The sequence below is a fragment of the Prinia subflava genome, chromosome 5 (genome assembly GCF_021018805.1).
Source record: "Prinia subflava isolate CZ2003 ecotype Zambia chromosome 5, Cam_Psub_1.2, whole genome shotgun sequence".
Lineage (NCBI taxonomy): Eukaryota > Metazoa > Chordata > Aves > Passeriformes > Cisticolidae > Prinia > Prinia subflava.
Genome location: NC_086251.1, coordinates 29,620,797 through 29,640,039, shown reverse-complemented (window position 1 = coordinate 29,640,039; position 19,243 = coordinate 29,620,797). Strand labels below are relative to the sequence as shown.

General features: G+C 42.7%; 1 protein-coding gene across 6 annotated transcripts in view; it reads left to right on the top strand.

Annotated features, from left to right (window-relative positions):
• The window catches only part of SUSD6 (sushi domain containing 6), a 94,316-nt gene that overhangs the window by 65,925 nt on the left and 9,148 nt on the right, over positions 1 to 19,243 (top strand). For all 6 annotated transcript variants that reach the window (XM_063398721.1, XM_063398723.1, XM_063398719.1 and 3 more), the window contains one exon: positions 16,393 to 16,590. In XM_063398721.1, the coding sequence (XP_063254791.1) occupies positions 16,393 to 16,590 (198 nt within the window). The remainder of the gene's footprint in view (positions 1 to 16,392; positions 16,591 to 19,243) is intronic.

Here is a 19,243-nt window from a genome sequence, read left to right as displayed (position 1 = left end):
GTGCAGGAAGGGCTTTCTTCAGCTCCCTAAAAAAGGTGTCTTGGGAAAATGCATGAGGATATGGGTTGCCTTATATGTGCAGAGAGCTTGTGTTTTTCTTGAAAGTGTGAGACGATCTGCCTGTGAGCTGCATCCTCACAGAAGTGGGGCTTGCTGTCAGTGCCCAGGGCCTGTGTGTGTCTGATGTCAGGACTGATTGGCAGAAGCCTGGTGAGGACTGGGAAGGTGTAAGGCAGGTTCAGTGACTGGTTCTGTAGAGGGAGCGAGCATAACCTCTGCCCTCCCCTCTTGTGGGTTTGGAGGTTTTTTCTAGGTTAAAGGGAGTATTAGATGGGAGCACTGATACCGGGGAAGAGCTGGGATTTGGGTACTTGCTTCCCACCATGTATGTTCATGTGATGAAGTGGGAGGCAGATCTGGGTCCAGCTGTGTGAGGATGAGGACTCTCCAGGGTGTTTTCAGCATTCCTCTGAGCTCTGGCCCCAGCTCTGAGGAAGGTAGGAACGCTCATGAATTTTTCTCTTTTGTGCTCAGCAGAGCACTTCCTGCGGCATTCAGGCATGCTGCAACAGCTTTCTCTACTGCATTCTTCCCTGGGGAGCATCTGAAATATGCTTTACTTTTCTGTGTAGGAGCTTGAAACTGCTTTGTTCTTGTATGATTTGGGAAAACAACAATTACGTTGTTTTTAGCTGACAGGCTATAACTTCTCCCACTGTCTTGGTTGCTCTTGCTTACTGTTTCCCTTCAAAGCCTGAGTCAGGTGGTGGTTGTGAAATCTGTCTGCTAGATCAGTGTCTGTACATAGATGTGCTGTGTTGACCTAGGCAGTGGAACAGATTTTATGCTCTAGGGAATTATGAACCTATAAATAAATAAATCCTTTAAATAATTATTTTGTGGGTTTTTTGAATAATCTGGCTCTCCCACCTCATCCACTTTTTTAGAGGATCACAGAATTAAGCTATTATAATGACATCTTGCTACGTAAAATCAGCATTTCATTCTGATAGGTCTCTCTGTGATAAGATGGTTTTTGTGGCTCTTGAAATCAGGTTTGAAATGTCCTGCTGGATTTGACAATTTAGACAAAAATGTGCAAGTAGCAATGTAGTGGATACTATTACTATCTACTGACATAGTAGATGTAATAATATTAAACATTGCAGGAACATGTGAAAACTCTACTTGCAGTTAAATACTTAAAAAACCCCAAATGCTACAATTTCAAGTACCCAACCCAAAGAAAAACAAAACACACCTTGCAAATCCCAGCTAAACACACTATCTCTTTTATGGACCTAAGTAGTTGAAACAGGATTTAAAACTATTGTGTGATGTGAGGGCATGCTGGAGCTGAGCAGAAATTTTCTCATGCATGTTTGGTGGAAGATGGCTGTGAGGAGGAACAGTAAGATTTTAGAAAATAAGAAACTCGGGAGGGACTTGAAATTTCTCCAACTTGATGCTGTAAATGCTGTCTGGAATTACATAGGAATACAAATAAAATGGTCTCATGTTGCTTTGGTTCTTGTGGTAGTCAAGGAAACAGGGTTTGGAACAGCATCTGAAAATCAGCTGAATTGCCTGGAAGAACCTGGCCTGCAACAGTCTCTCCTTTTCAATAAGGCACTGTCCTAGATCTCAAGGTCTGGCTGGCAGAAAATTATAATAGTATCAGTCAGACTTGGCCTGTTGAAGTCAAGAATGGTCCAGGTAAATGTGGTCACTGGACTGTGGTTCTTGGTACTTTATGGAACCAAAATTCAGTTGAGCATTTTCTCACTGTTGTTGTCCTGTTAAATGTACAATGCCCTGCAAAGCACTCCTGCTGGTTTAGCAGAAACTGCTCTGACAGAATTCTGTATAGGTAAGATGTAGCTGAAGGAAGCCACTTGAGAATGCTGAGCAAATAAGCGCCTCAGAACAATAAATGAAACTTAATGAAACGTCACAAATAATATAAACCAAAACCAGCTGGCATGAAAGAAGCAGAAGAGAGGGTAGCACTACAAGATCTAGTGGAAAGTATCCCTGCCCATGGCAGGAGGTTTGGAACTAGGTGATTTTCAGGGTCCCTTTCAACCCAAACCTTCCTATGAAAAGCAACCCCATAATAAAGCATTGGGAGAACCTTTTTGTTTTGTGGCTTTAACTTGCCTTTTTAATTGTTACAGAACAAAGAACCTCTGTAGGTTACCAGGGAATATAAGCAAGAAGCAAAAAATATGTACAGTTTTGTATTTCTTATTGCTTGAAAGCAGTGAATTGCAGAGAAACAAGATTGAAGTTTAGTAGTCTTTGACGAGACCTGATTGCTTTTTTGAAGATTTTGTTTTGAGAATGGTTACAACTGCAGGGTTTGGGGCTGTACAGTTTATAATTTCTTTTTATGTCAAATGGACGGAATGGTATTTCATCTTTTCCTACGTTTTTATCAGGCATCAAGGGCTATAAATGAGTTCTGTCTTGACAGTTGCTACTTCTGACCTTTTTTTTTTTTTTTTTGTTACATGTGTTTTCAGCTGGATATTTTGCCATGCCTGTGCTTTGATTGCAGTGGCTATAGTGAAAGTATCAAAGGAAAAAATGTATTTCAAAGGGTGAGAACTTATACACATCTTCCGTGAACACTTTTCTTGCCAGCTGTGGAAAAACTTGTTTTTTGAACAGTTTCCCAATCCTGAGTTGTTTCAGTTCAGCTTATGTTTACCCTGTGGTTGTTTGGGATGAGAAGCTACAAAGACAGAAAGGAAGAATTCACATTTGTTGCTAGGTATGCTTTTGACAATTTCATATTCATTGATTTGCTTAGAGCTGTTGGTAGGGACTGGGAAAATGGAGATGAAAAAACAAATACTTTGAAGTAAGTACATCTGTATAGCAAGACAGTCTTCTCAAAGAAGGTGGCTGATAATCTAATTTTCTATACTCTGCCTTTGGATACATAATACTAAGTTGCCATCTTCTTTCCATGTAGCATTTTATCCCCAGCTGACTGAGTCAGTGGAATGTGTGTGACTTTGCCTGTTCTACCAGACCTCGTCATGTCTTCTGTGATTGGTAAATCAAAGTAGCAGCAGCATCCCACCAGACCTTAATGCTTCTTGCTAGTCATGCTCCAGTCACAAAGCAAGCTTACTGGTGCTTCACTGGATTTCCTCCCTACCTGCAAGAAATACTCTCTAATTATTTGTATTGCCAGTAAATAGAGATTACATACTGAGTAGGTGCTAAGCTTCAGTGCAGGTTATGCAGGATCTGACACCATCTTTCCTACTAACTCCCTAGCTCTTAAATTGCCCTGACACTGTTCAAGTGTCAGGCAATTTCGAGAGGTGTGTCACAGCTAGCTTGTCTCAGTAGAGAAACTTCTTACTTTTCTTTGAAGATGAATTCTTCAGCTTCACTCTTAGAGCTTTTGAATTATTAGAGTTTGGACTGAGTCTGTATCAGCTGATGTGTTCAAGAAAGTGAAGCTCAGACTGACTGAACTTGCCTAAGTGGGAGTCTGTAGGACTGAGGTCTCTGGGAAAGGTACATTGGCCAAGTGCAGTACTTCTGCCACTGTGTAGCCTGACGTGCCTCCCACTTTGAACAGGATGATGTGAGGAGTGTTCAGGTGGGTCTGGGGTTTTCTTTCTTCTGTTGTGCTGGACTCTGTAGAGAAGTTACTTGTGATGCTGAGCTTCTCTAAAGCTGGCAGGAAAGATGACTTAATACTTATGGCTAAACTAACCACATCTAGAGTGAAAATATGACTGTGCTCAAGAGAGGCTTTCCAGTGAGACAAGGATAATAAGTCTTTGCAATTCTGCCCAGTCAGTGGTAAATTATCTGAGTGCTTGTTTTGACAAGTCCTGTGATACAGGTGAGTCATTCTTAAAGGATAAACAGATCTGCTCAGATATTAGGTTCTGTTATGTTCAGTGGTCCTGAGCAGAGCCAGAAGTCAGAAGAGAAACAGCATGGCAGAAGGAAAAAGTATTCCCCTGTGTGTGTTGGTGTATCACATTGGGGTTTTGGGATCACTGTCCTTACCCACCTTTCCCTAGCAAATCTGTCAGTAGATGAATTGCAGAGGAAAACTTCAGTAACCCAGGACTCTGAGCTTCCCAGTTTGATTTCCACATAGATGAAGGTGGAACAACATTTAGCACACAGCTCTGTCTTGTGCACAAGCCATTCCTAGATCAGCCTTGGCCAAACTTCCAAATCAGTACGCTTTGGATAGGCTGAGTCAGAGGCAGCAGCTGCTGCTGCTGAAAGGGTGAAAAATGAATCAGTTGCAAAAGGGTCATTAGTGAACGAAGGAGGCCTACCAGGGCAAAGCTTTGAAGTGACTTGGCTAGTGTATCTAAACTCAAAAATTATTACATCAGAGATTCCCGTGTCCCCTTGGACTTTGGGACAGCCTCATGAGCAGACTTATGACTGTGCAATGATCTTTGTCATGTCTCAGAGTAAACCATAACAGCATTGGGGTTAGAAGGTGGGCATGAACTGGGCTCTAGGGTAAGGGTAAGCCACTTATTGTGGTGGTTGATGGTGTCTGCCTGAGTTCCACCTCATGGTGGACAGGGAGCAATGGAATCCTACTGCTGTTGGTGTTACCAGCCAAGTGATACATGTCATCCTGAGCTTGAGTGGCCATGCTGGAGTCCACAACAGGGACATACTTTGGGAAACTCTCATAGCAAGAGCTTCTAAGGACTTATTGGAAAAAGGAACCTGATTGCTGTACTAGGCTGAAGTTTCAGGAGTGGAAGTTTTGTAGTCATATGGAAATCCACAAGCAAGTTAAGTTTCCTGAGGCACTGCTAAATTGAAGGCCTTGTGTCACTTGCTAGTAGAGACAAGTTTTGCTCTGCTGTGTCTTTAAGGTATGTTTCCCTGGTGTCCTCACCTAGTGTCAATAGAGGGACTGTTTTCATTTCAGTCAGGTCTTTATGGACCAGTCACTGTTGTCCTATCAAAACCTGGTGTCCTAAATTAGCATGAATATAATGTTATGCTGAACAGCATAGCTATGCTTTTTCCTGTACTGTCTCATTGTTCTTGCTAAAGTATGAGATGTTTTTCATTACAGCCCCATAGCATGTCAGACTTTTATACTGTTTTTCATTACAGCCCCATAGTGTGTCAGACTTTTGTACTGAAACAACCACCTTAGGGTATTGCTATATCCAAACTGTAAACCCACTTAGGAACAGACAAGGAAACAGTGGGATATATGTGCAGGTTACCCCTGAACTGAGACCAATTTTTAGTTTTGTAAGTTTTGAGAAACAGTAAGCAGGGACAAGATGACAAATCAAAGCTGTATGAAGTAAGTTCCTGGACTGCTATCTGTTTCTTTTTTGTAAGACCATAAAATTATTCTGACAATTCTTACTATTTTTAAATAATCTCCTCTTTGTTGCAGTTTAAAATAAGATTTAGAACTGGAAAAGCCCAGACTTACGAGCCCACAAGGCTACTGGGTTTTGGGTTCAAAAGCAGAATCTGGAACCCTTTGATTATACAAAGTGTTGTTACAGCATTGCTTAATTTCCTTCTTGAAACATGTGAAAATAACTATAGGGTGGTTGGAAGATGGCACAGGGAGGCTGGAAGCAGCCTTAGAAAATAAAAGCAAATGAAATGTGGCCACTGTGGCCACTTGGAAAGCTGCACTGTGCCCATGGATGAGAGCAGGTTTCTGTATTAAATTGACTTTTTTGCAGCCACTGTACTGCTGACTCCAACTGCAGCCCAGATGCAAATTGTTTATACTGTCTTGGCAGTATGGGATGTTGTAAAGTACTGGTCAGCTGCTCTTCATCTTTACAGGACACACGTAAGCTTCATGAGCTTCCACATACATCACAAATAACTTTAATTTATTTGCGTGTGTGTGCAGCAATTAGATTACTTTATCAGAAGATCTTAAAAGTACTTCTGCAGTTGTTCCTGGTTTGCTTCCTCCTCCTTATTAATGTTTCCGGAATTAATTTATCATCCTGGCTTTGTTTAGAAGCACTGGGTTTTTGTATTATGGTTTGGTGTTATCCTGATGTCCAGAATGCCTGGCACGGATGAGAGCCCTGCTGCAGCCAGCCCTGTGCAAACAACGCAGAGCAAACTCTGAAAAACTTGGCAGTGTTAGCCTTGGAGCCTGTCAGGCTGAATCACTCGGGAATTTATCTGAGGGGACCACATTACAGGTGGGCTTATTACAGGGAAAAGGGTACAGTTGTCACAGTGAGTAACCCTCTTCTAGGGAGGCAGATGTGCTGCTGGAGTGCAGTTGTGTTTGGTTGCTGCTTTCCATTGCAGAAATCTTTTCACAGATGTGGTTTTTGTTAGACCTGGAATTTGTATCTTGGTTTTCCAACTGTCTAGCATACAGCAAAGTCTCTCATGTTTTGGAGGGGGAAGGGAATTTGAAATTTATAACATTTATTTTTCTGCCAAAATATCAGCGATGCTGAGAGTTCTTTAACTGAAGCAAGGCTTTCTAAGGGGCAGAGAGAAGTGTTTTCATATGGCCTAAGCATTTTGACTCTTGTAGAATGTAAATATAATTTGCATTTTAGAGTAAGCTTTGATGCTAATGGTTTTCTTTTTAGGAAATAGATAAACTACTGGAAGTAAAAAAATCATATTTCTAGTAGAAAGACAGACAAAATCCGTAATTAATGTTGCACTAGCAGGCTTCCTCCATGGCTGGCTAATCACAGCTGAGTGTTAATAAGCACAGTTTTTTTAAATACTGTTGTAACATGTTAATTAAGATAATTCGTCTCCATGTGTCTCTTGAGTTACCAGATGGCGACTGCATTGGTGGAAGGCTGCAATTAGAGTCTTTTCTTTCTTGCTTTTTCTTCCCCTGCCCTAAGGGGAAAAAAATGAAGGAAAAAGAAAAAAAAATGCAGTTTTACTGTGTATGGGGTGGCTGTAAGGGTTGCCTGTTACTGTACACATTTTAAGTGCTTGTGTCTAATTATATAAATGCACAGCTATATGATTATATATACAAATCTCTTTGCTTTGGTTCTTCTCATTTACCCACATTATGACATTAAAAAAATAAGCCTCCTCTTCAGAATATGCCCTTGCTGGGGAAACTTTAATTTCCATGTGAAGACTCCAGTCCTGCTCAGTTTGGTCTTCTGTCTTAGACTTCAGAATAAGCAGCATCTGGAGCCAGTAAAGACAGAGAGCTTATTTTTCAGTGGACTTTGGCCTCTGCGTAATAGACAAAACCCAAAAGAGGGTTATGTTTTGCAGTGTGTTTTTAGGAAGGCTTGAAATATTTTAGGGGCAGGGTCAGTGAGAAGTTGTGCACTCACAATGGAGGCCTTTTATTGACTTCTGCCTCCTGTAAGTTAAATATAAAGAGGTCCTTTAGCCTCAGCTGTTGTGACTAGGCCTGGGCAGCAGCTGCTGTATCGGGTTTGCCCCTTTGGGAAATGACCCATCTGCTCATGTGCTAGAGAAAGCCAGAGTGCTGAAAAGGAGAAGATTCAAAATCTGTTCCCCTGCTTCCAATCCCCATCTCCTCCCCAGAAATACAGACCAGTGGAGAACATGGGCATCTGGTAATCAGTGTAATCGGAGTGAATTCTGTCTCAGGATAGAAACACACCAAGTTGTCAACTGCTGCCAGCTGGCAGAGGATGGCTTCAGTCTGGGCCCCTTTTCACAGGTTCTGTCTGCAGCTGCTGTGTTTGTATAGGTAAAACACACAGGTGAGTACACTGGTGGGCAGTCAACAAACCCCACTAAATACCCTGAGCTACCTGAAAGGGGAACAAAGCATGCTTCACCTCCACCAGGAGAGGCCCATTTGTCCTCTAGGGAAGAGGCTTTCTAATGACTGCAGCATACATTTGTGTTGGAATTTCATTGTGTGGGCTTAAAAATGCTCTGAAGATGCTGGGAGAGGGTTAAATATCAAATATTATTCTAAGATCAGGTCATTGTGCTTCTTGGAGTCAGCCTGCCAAGAGAAACCCTGGTCTAAAGCATGTGGCTCTTTGTGTTCAGCACAAACCTGCTGTTAGAAGCAGTGATGTTTGTCCCTGAAATTCTTGATGAGCCGTTTCCTAGCCTAATATTAATCCAGGCCCTCTGCTGGGAAGGACAATGCAGAGGGTGCATAGTAGGAAGCTGCTGTGCTGAAAGCTTTTGAGCACATCCAGGAAAGCATGATTAGTTGGAAACCTGAAGGTATTTAGCACTCAGAAATGGAGTTGGCAGTCTTGCTGGAAAATGTGGGTGGGGGTGACTGCTTTTCTATCTACCACTAAAGCACATCCCCTTGTCATTGCTTTCTCAACAGGAAGGAAGGTGTGGGTGGGGAGTGGCAGTGCTGTTGATCAGAGCTGATCAAGGTGCTTTTTCTCTCCAGACCAGCTGCCTAGGAAGTGTTTCTTTCTTTGGTAAAAGATGGTGTTTAGTTGACATAGCTACTCTAAAAGGAGTATGAAATGGTAACAGACTTGCTCCTTACTAAAACTGAACTGTTGCTGAGGGAGGGGCTGCCAAAAGTGCCTTCTGCTGTTTATAGGCTGGTTTGTGTGTGCAAGGGAAGAGAGGAAAAACAAGGATGTTGCCTCTCTGGATTTCACACTGAAAGCAAAGCTGGCTAGTCATCTTCCTCCATCATCTCCCTCCCTGCAGAAAGCTCCTGGAGCCAAACACCAGTCCTGTCTCAGGCAGAAGGAAATCTTGTGTGACTGAAGGCCCTGGTTTAAAAAGAAAAATTCCTCACTGAAAAAGAAGCTTGTGGATTTTTTTTATTTTACTTTTTTTTGTTTAGCAGTCACTCTGTTTTTCCCCTCTTCCCCCAGAGAATGACACAGCAGGAGATTTGGGTTAGAGGGACATGATAAGTAACTGTATGTTCTTTGAATAAAATAGGTGTATATTATATACTTTTAATTTTTTTTTTCTTCTCAAGGCAGGAAACCACCTTTAGCTTAGACTCTGCAGAGCATAGGGGATAAAGCTGTCACAAGAAAAGCAGCTAACTTGGACAGTGAATTTCCTGTCTGATAGTTCCAAAGGGTTTATAAAATAAGTGTTTGTTGTTGAAAATGGCACATATGCCAGCTGCATGATGCCTGTAGTTTTGGTGCTACTTTTCATGGTTTTTCTCTCAATAGGTGCATAGTGGGGTTTCAGTTTGTCTTATGCTAGGTAAGGATCTGTCCTACCTTAGCAAATGTGGAAGTGTTTGAGACAATGTCATCTCTGGGAGGAAAAGCTACACTGGAAAACAAAACAAAACAAACCCAGACCCCAACAAACACCAAAACAAAACCAAAAATACCCAAAGCAAACAAATTTAATTCGAGTTACTTGCAATGTATTCTGTTAGGTGTAACCTGAGGCCCTGAGGTGTGCCTGCAGCACTGGGAGGCTGGTGCATTCCTCTGGTGTTGCTCAGGACGCTGCTAGGTCAGCTGGGCGCTGCGGCTGACCACCCTGCTGTGTGCCTGAGGACAGCACCGATGCTATTATCTGGTTGGATCACATTCATGCTTCTCTGAGTACTGGTGACAGAAGTTGGGAGTATATCCAAGAACTGGGCAAAGGGAGGAGTAAATTCTTTCCTTATTGGCTTACTAAACAACCAGGAGATTAGCAGAGAGGTCGGGTAGCACCCTGCTGGCAAGAACAGAAGCTCTGCAAGGAAAGAAAGAGTGTCTCTTCTCTGGTTAGTAGATATGGCCAGAGCTCTTGTTAGGAAGAACTGCATTTGCTAAGGCCAAACCAATGGTCAGTGTCATCCCTGAGAGGGATTTGTGGGTAGAACTCTGCTAGAATTGCCAGACCCTATAGAAGCTGAAGTGTGCATTCTTGCTGCTCCCTGGCTTGCACTTCTAGCCTGCTGACTGCATCAGGCTGTCACGTCTTTATTGTGAAAAAGCATTGTGTAAAAAAAAGATGAAGCCCTGTGTGTGAATTTGCATGCAAACAGCTATTGATAAAAACCCCACTATTGCTGCAAGCCTGTTCAGGGTGCTAACTGGAAGAGAACTGTGAATCTGGCTCTGTTGTTTTCAGCATGGTGTTAAACTTGGACCTCAGGTCTGAGATGCTGAAAATGCACAGCCTCTGCAGAAGGCTTGAGATGGAATAAGTATTTCAGACCACCCAGTTAGCTGTGGCAAGACCCAGATTGAAGGTGGGAGTAGAGAGGGAGGGTTATTCCCCTGGAGTTCGGGGCTGTTTCAAAGGTCCTTGCCAGAAATTAGCAATAGCTTTTTCAGTTCCCTCAGCTATACTGAGGTGATGCACACATGAATTAGTTGAAAAAGGAAGTCTCTGTAGCAGGAACAAATAACTGGAGGATGGAGATACCTTGTGTTTATTTTGGGTGGTTTTCTAGATATGCTGTTTTTAAGGCTGATAACAAGTCCTGTCTGAAAGAATAAAGGTGACCATGTTTTGGAGAACTGGAGACTTGGACAGAGAAGTTCTCCTTGCCACTGTGGAATGTGCTGAAGCACAACTTGTAAGAAAGCAAACAGGAAATGACTGTGACCAGAAGGAAACCTTCCTGTGTGATAAGAGATATGAGAAGAGACCAAAAGGTGGCAGGTCTTGGGGCAAGCCAACCTTTTCTGAGCTGTTCCACAGAAATCCTTCCGTAGGGCAGTCAAAGTAGTACAAGGAAGTTAGGATGAGGCTTCAGGGGAAACAGCATGAAAGAAATGGCAAGGTCTCTAGCACTGGACAATTTAATTGGGTGCCTCTTGTGTTCTGCTTCACAGAAATGTTTTCTCATCAGGTAAGACCTGCTGACATGAGACATCATGACAAGTTTAACCAGACTAGCCAGGGGAATATTTATCTTGGTTAGGAGGGTGGTTTTTGTTTGTAGGTTGTTTTTCTTCTATGAGTCTTGATAGTATCTGTTAGATGAAGAAAGAGAAGTAGTGAGCTTAGCATCTTCCATTTCTAGTTTCCACATCACACAAAAATTGTGGTATGTCTAAAAGGCCAGGAGGTGTTAACAGTACCCAAGCAAGGCACATGTTTAGGGCATCCAGCAGAGCAGTTGTAAACACAAATGGCTTCCAAAGTGCTTCAGCATAGACCTGTAAGGCTCCTCTGCCCCTGCTCTGAGGATAGTCAAACCTGCTAGAGCAGGTATAGTACACTGACCTGTGTAGTCAGTGAGGGATTTACCTGAGGCTGAGTCCAGCTTCCTCTTGAAGTTGCTGGGATTTGGGCCTGACTCATGTAAAGAGCCACTTCATTTTGTCAGAACTGTTCCTGTCCTAGTTTTAGTGACCTTTGTGCCCTGCTGTGGAGATGAAGAACTATTGCTGGATGTTCAGTGCAAAACATCCTGTCATTAAGCAATGTGATGCACAGTTGTCTGCCCATTTAAGGTGAGCAATGGAGTGGCTTGTTCTCCCTCAGTTACGAACTTACAGTTATGCACCCTGGCAGATCATGATTAGAAGAGTTTTTTTGTTTGCTTGCTCAGTTGGCTGGTTTGAGGGTTTTTTTGTTTTGGTTTTTTGTTGTTGTTTAGTTGTTTGTTTGGGTTTTGTTTTGTTTTTTTCATAGGAATACATTTTTTTAAGGAGGATTGGGTTTTCATCTCTGTGTAGTCAGACTGCCCAGTAAAATAGGTTAGTGACTGAAAAACAGTTCATGTACTTGGTGCAGAAAAGAAATATGTAAGACTCTGTAGAGTCCATGAAGCTTACTGATTGAAAAAATAAAGAGACAGTGCCAAGCAAATAAGACTGTAGTGAGGTCTTAGACTTCTGTATGGTGTTGTACATGTGCAAAGGTCAGTGCTGGGGAGCTTTTATAATTCCGTGACAATTATCCAGTCAGGTTGAAGTATGATTTAATCTTTCTTTGTATGTGTGAGTGAAGTGTATTGTTCTTCGCCCTTGCCACAACAGGCTCATCCTGCTTGAGCTTTGTAAATCTTCTGCTTATCTGTGAATTTCACTCTCAGTGATCAAGGCTCAACTGTGCTCCTGTGGTTTATGTTCTGAGCACTTAAACCCCTCACTTCTGTGTCAGCACACAACAGACCACACGCTTCCATCTGTGGCATTATATATGACTGTGGCTCAGGTTTGTGTCCTTGTTACATTATGCTAGAAATGCTTTTAGTTCTGCATCAGGTTGGCATTCAGGATCAGTGCTCAGCCAGGACATGAAAGAACCATTTTATCCTTTGGTGATTAGATTAATCAGTTTGGCCAACTGACATCTCTTACTGTCTCTGAAAGAAGCTGCATTCCAGCTCCTCACAGCTGTCTGTGAATCTGGTGGAAGAGGAAGGAAGTGAGGCTTGCTACTTGAAGGAGAGCCATAGGCAAGGGAACTGGTGAAGGTACAATGTGATGTTGCTATTACTGCAACAAAAAAGAGGTTCCTGAGTGTTGGGTGGTTTTTGTCAAGCTGGTAACAGCTATTCCAAGAACATCAGAGCAGTTAAGCCTCCTTGAAGGAGGACAGTATTTTTTCATGTGACCAAAACAGAAAAAGATGGTGCTTATAGGTGATTTGGTGGGACACCGGGTGGAGGTACACACTGGCTAAGTATTTTTTTATTTGCATATTAAAAAATTGTCTGTATATCAAATGTCTAGTGGTTTGGAATGGCATTTGCAGAAGCTCCAGTGCATAACTTAATTTCTGCCTGTCAATCTGGAAGTGACAATTTCTTTACCTCTGAACAGAGTTCAATGATGTTTTAAGTCTTTGGACTTCTATTTCCTTCCTGTTTTCCAGCAGTGTATGCTGGCAGAGAACCAGCTCTCTCAGGAGATGTCATAAGCTTCAGTACCTCCTAGAAACAGGGCCTTTGGGAGTATTTGTTCCCTTTGCACAAAGTGGAGAAATGCTTAAAACCTATTTCTGTGCATCCTGAAAGCTTGATGAATCAAGATCCTGGCAATAGTTTTGCAAGCCTAGAATGTCAGTAATCCCCTAGGAAGTTGGTAACTTCTGTAACTTGGCTCTCTTACTCTTCCCTCCCTGGCATGAACATTTGTCTTAAGATGTCTCACAAGCCCTGGGATACGTCTAAAAACATGGAGGGAGTTGATGAAATTCCTGCATGTATCTTTCTGTTTCCAGTACTGAACCATCCCAACACAGCCATGCTCCAGAGTGCTAATAAACAGTTCACACAGGCAGCTCTTCCCATTAACCTGCACCTTCTGGCCATTAACCATAGCCAGGAGCAGGCTGCTCTGGGTGTGCTTTCTGGCAGCAGTTGGTACCCAGCTTTTTTCACTCCTGAAGTGTCAGTGGTTTTTTGTGTGGACAGCAATAAATGGGATGTTCTGCCTGGTTCTGTATTGCTGTGAACATACCAGTGCTGCAAACTTGGAGTGTAAGCTTTGCTGCTGGGGACATAAAAGGTTGTGCAGAATCAGACTTGTACTTTTTCTTCTATTGGCCCCAGTTTGGAAAGCAAATATGGGGGCAACTGAAGAAACCCATTATGAAGAAATTATGTGGAAGCTGAGGGCAGTGAAAGTTTAGGAAACAGGTTGCTGCATTGTCTGTTCCAGGCATTCTGGATGCCTCTCCTCTGCTGGACTGGGCCCTGGTTTGCAAAGGTGCTGCATTCTGTCAGAGATGCCAGGGAGAGAGAGCTGGTCCATTAGGGAGCAGAGGTTTTGGCTTTCTCAGTTTTTCATCATCATCTTACTCACCCAAGCCTTGCCTTCAGCAATTTTCAATGCCCTCAACTGCAGCCCAAAGCTGCAGGCTCTGAGAAGCTTTGTTCCCCTGAGGCTGCCTTGCAAAGGACAGTCCAGGATCAGCTCAATCATACTGAGGGTGAAGCGTGTTGATGTTCTGGCTGCCTAATCCAGACCTGTTTTATCTATTTCCTAGCACACAGTATTCTTCCATCACAGTGAAGGTGACATTGTAAAATACATGTGCACTCCTGGATGCTATGATGACAAATGAAGATTGGAGGCAGAGGGAAGGGGAGGTGGCTAATTCTGCAATCCCTTCCCTGTGAATAGGACAAGTCAGGCATAACTGCCTGAACACACTTATTAGCTGCTTCTCTCCCTTCTTGTCCAAGTGTCTGTGGAGGTGAGGAGGAATCCAGTTTGCAGTTGCATAGTTGTGCATCTCCTGAAGACTTTACCTGAGAAGGCCAAATCACGGTTCTGCAGTTGCCTGATGTGGTGGTGTTCCTAAGCCTTCAAGAGTGCTATTGCAGTGTAAATGAGTGCCTGTTTCTTGTTGCCTGGCTGATTTTTGTACGTAACAGAGAAATTTCATCAGTGTAGATGTCACCAACAGTGAGCTGCTTCTGTGTGCAAAAGAGCTGCTAGTGCAGTGGCCAGGCTTTCACATGAAAGATGCTGTGCATGACTCCCAAGCAATTCCAGGTCCTGTCTGCTCTTGATTTTTAGCAACTGCTGTGGTGCCACTGGCTTTTACCCACAGCTCTCCACCTGTGCCAGGAGAGGTACGTGTTAAACTGCTAAAAATATCTCTGGTGCTGACATGGTTTTGCAATGTAGCAAAAAATCCTCTCCTGGACTGCATTTGTCTGTGTGGTTGAATGTGAAATGTGCCATTAATCGGTTGCTTTGGCTGATCCCAGCTGCCCTGAGATGTTTCACGGGCTCACAGTGAAAGGAAGTTTAACCTCATAAGATGCAGGATTAAAACACTGGTTATAAAATTATTACAGGAAGAAAAGATAAAAAGCACAGAAGAGGTAACAGTTAAAACGCATGAGGCACAGGACAGTGGCTTCTCTGAAGCTTATTTAAGAATAGATCTCCTCAAGAACAAAGTCATCTTGAAAAGCTGCTGCTTACCCTGTTAACCTTTTCTGAAGAAGTAAATTGAATTGCAGTTATAAAGCTGGAAGAATGCATACCAGAGCATTTTTGGCTTCAGTCAGCACATCATCTCAGGGTTTATTGGCATTTACAAGCACTACCTGTGCTGCATCCTCACATGTGCTTAGGTTCAAGAGTCGTGTGCACTAAGGCAATGTGGCAAATTTTGCCACAGTGAATAAATCTCAGGTTTTCTTTTGCTTCTTAAATCTTGCTCAAAATCCAATTACTTGAACTTTGCCCAGCGGTTTGTCCCACAGTGAGTGGGTCATTTAGAGGTAGAACATGAGAATGTGTGCTCTGGGGTTTAAGGACAGGCCTGGGTCACCATGCTCTCTGATGGAACACCCCGGGGGGGTTGACTGATTTTCCATGCCCCAAAATGTCTCAAGAGGGGTCTATGATGTATTTTATTTTATGAAGTCTGGGAAGCTGATGTGAATTTTAAGTAGAAAATCTGGATTTCTGCATCTTTCAGCTGGGCAGATATATGTCAGCAGAAGTTATTGGGGCTGCTCTGCAGGGTCATTGTGACCTGCCAGATGAGAGGAAGTTCTGAGCAAGACAAATATCCTGTTTTCAGTGCAGTTTCCTCAATTTTGGTTTGTTGTTTTTATTTGAATGGCTATTAAAAGTTCTGCAAGTTCTGGCATGTGCCAGATACCATATGTGCCTATACCACTAGTCAGGGTAACAGAGGTGCAAAAAGGAATGTGAAGCACCTTCAACACTCCAGAGTTCACACAGGTAAACAGAGGGGGTTTTTAAGAAATGTTTTCATAATACACTGAATTTTTTAAAAAAGTAGACTGGAATATTTGGTCCTAGGGGAAGTTCTCTGGAAATGATCAAGTCTAACCTTTGACAGAATGCTACCATGTAACTAAACCATAGCACTAAGTGCCATGTCCAGTTGTTTCTTGAACACTTCTGGGGATGGTGACTTCATCAGCCCCTATGCAACCTGTTTCAACATCTGACCACCCTTTCAGTGAAGAAGTTTGTCCTACTGCAACAAAGCTCTATTGCCAATCTTGTTGGTGGCATATCTATGTAAAATAGTGAAAGCCTGTGTGCATTTACAGCCTTCTAGGGTGCCTTATGACAGGGCAGGTCTGCACCTTGACACTCTGTACCCATAGTACAGAGGGGGTTTTGCATTCCTTTCAACGCCAGACTAATAGGAAAGCCTGGTTGTTAGGTTCACCCCAGTCTCTAGGGAAACAGCTGTGGTGGAAAGATAGCAGTAAGGATTTTCTGTGCCTCTCTCATGTGGAATCTGTATTGTGTCACTGTTGAAAAATATCACTAGTTTGGTACCTGCCAGTTGGACTGTACTACCGGGATAACAAGCAGTATTTAACAATCACAGAAACTTTATCAGAGGTGTTCTCTGCCAATGTATAACAGCTCTTCTTCTTGGTTTTAGTAGTTTCCTAATTTAGTGTGCATTTGTAGGTGGAAATCTGCCTACATTTGATATATATTGTGTAATAGGTGTCTTCCTCTAAGATGTACTTCATGACGCTTTCTTTTTTTCCAGATTGTCCCCAGCCACCACAACCTGAGAATGGAGGTTATAAATGCCACCCTAGCCCCTGCAACAACCCTCTGACTTCAGGCAGTGTCATAGAGTATCTGTGTGTTGAAGGCTACATGCTGAAAGGAGATTATAAATACTTGACCTGCAAGAATGGAGAGTGGAACCCAGCCATGGAAGTCAGCTGCAGGCTCAGCCCAGGTGAGTGCTCCCTGACTCTAGAATTGTCCTTGCACTGACTTTTCAGATTATCCTTTAACACTTAGTGTGATGCTGAGGAAGTCCATATGGTTGTCTCTCATTGCTCCAGCAATTTCGTAAATGCAGCTCACAACCATGACTCTTAAAAATGTCTCTTCAGCAGCAGCCCATCAGATGCAGACTTAGTCCCTAACACAAGGAGAAAAGCCATGGATAGGAGTATAAAGTAGGCAACTTGTTACTTATGTGGAGCCTCTTATCTTGAGGCTCTCATCCCAGGAATGCTGGAAGCCCTAACAGAAGCATTTTCCATACTGTCTGGTTTTCCTTGATGGGTTTGACAGTACATCTCCCTCAGTGAGTCCATACGTGTGTGTGTGTAGAGTCAATCTTCCTTGCAAACAGGTTAAGTAACTGTTGGTTTCCTGTGTCAAAAAGATTGATGGTGCTGCTTTTCACTGTACTGGCAGGAAAGGACATTGCTGACAAATGATTTCTGCTTCTCTCTGAATAGAAGTGGGCAGCTTTTGTTTTGTGTCTCTCCCAGCTGAACAGAAATTCCTCCATCAAAGCAGCAAAGTAAAAAGATTTCCAGGAAAATGTTCATCATACAGCTCTTAATTTGCCTACTACTCTTTTAACAGTGGGTATACTGGATAAAGGGAGAACTCCCTCGCCTCATCTAGCTGGGCTTGTTGCTAGAATGTTACTACTCAGTCATCCTGAGCCAGCAGGATGTACACCTTGGAATTAAGTCTCATAATACATAAAGCAAAATGTGTCAGCTTAATTGGAAAGAAACAAGGGGAAAAAAGTACATTCATCAAGCTCTGTATGGAGCTCACTGCATACCTGTGATCTCTGAAACATCCTGCCCTGTCCCAAAGACATTGTCTTTTCAGTGTTTCTGCCACTCCAACAGCCCCTTCCCATGATCTACAAAGAAGGATCTGGGAGTTTACCTGGCAGCAAATAGATCTTGAAGAGATTTTTCAAATTCAGCTTAAGCTTCCTTTCCACAGTGATCCTCCTTCCTCTTGCTGCACCCAAGCTGGAGAACAAAGCTGTGCTATTGCACATAATCCTCCCTGAGTGGCATTCCTGCATGGTGCACTTGGTCTACCTGAAGGATTGTGTTGTGATGAGCAGAAATCCCTCAGATTTCTTTAGCATCTTGAAGGGTCAGTGGCACTATCAAAAATACAATGCCTCAAAAGTCTGACCCAAGGAAAAAGCCATTGCTTTCACAACACAAGCTTTGAATTGACTGTTCAGGGTCAGAGGTAGCTGACTCTTAACTAGTGGATCTCCTTCAAAAGGCTCAAAGAAGGGGAAGGAAGTGGGAGACTCTAGAAAGGCAGTAGGTCTTAGAATGATTGGTAAGGGTAAAATCCTACCTGCTCCGTATAGCATAATTTAAGTCCCTAGCACTTATCATGTGTTTTGTGCAGCTCTGAGCCTGTCAGCCCTGTAGCCTTTTGGTAGTTTATTGTATGAGTTAATGACATTTTTTGGCATGAGATGGTAAATGTTCTGGAGTGCACCCTGCATAGTGAGCAGTTTTACAGAATCATGTACTGATGCTGAAAATGGAGCAACTCTATTTGCCTACCCTTGTTCCTGCTAGTTCCCTGAGAAATGCTGAAAGTTAAAGTCATAACTCAACCCTATTTACCATGGGGAAAAATGTGCTAGCCACTGTTTTTTCCTGGGGAGAGGTCAAGCTATTTCTAAAAGATTTCAAAGAAACAAGTTCAAAACAACTAAACCAAGTAGGTTTGACCCCAAGAGATGATGCAGAAAATTGCAAACTGGACTTCCATCTTAAATGCCTGTTTTGGGCTGTAGGCTTAAAAAGAACGTTCCTCCAGCTCTTTTTTTCTGTTTACCTCTTGTTCCTACTCTCATCCCTCATTGCATGTGTCCTGAATTCCCTCTGCAATTTGAGCCCTGTGCTCCTGAAGAATGTGATGGATGTGGAAAGAGGAAATGAGGAACTGCATAAATCAAATGTGCAATTCACAGTAGTATTTGCTCATGGGTAGGGGAAGCTTTTTGGATCTCTACCAAAGATGCAAATTAGGGACAGAAACAACAAATACAGACAATTATTTCCTCTAGGGAGGTGAAAGGACTAGTGTAGCCTTCTAGGCATGGTATGCAGTGCTCAGCAATACCCCTTCCAAGCCATTCTCTCTTCACTCCCAGTTTATTCCTGCATAGGTATTTTAAAAGCCAAATTGGTTTCCATACAGTCACACAGCACAGCTGCAGAAGGGTAGGAAAGAGTAATGTGAGCAGGGCATGTGTATCTAACACTGAAAACTCAGCACCCTGAAACATCTGCCTTTCTTCTCTTTCCTCTGGTATATGTTTATGTGAGAGAGAAACTTAATATTTTCTATGTCTTAATTATAATAAGTGCATAATAATACCCAGCCAGTTGACTTTCACCCCTCTTTGCAAGGCTGTTACATTAGTTGAGAAAAAACATTTTTTGGAACTTTTTATGTTGTTTGGCCTTAAATATGCTTCTTATTGTGCTAGACAATTATTGGCCTTGCTGGTGACATCATGACATTGTCTAGCTTTTGCTCAGGCAGATCTATATATAACATGATCCTTACCACTGTCTGCCAGTTCCCATGACCTG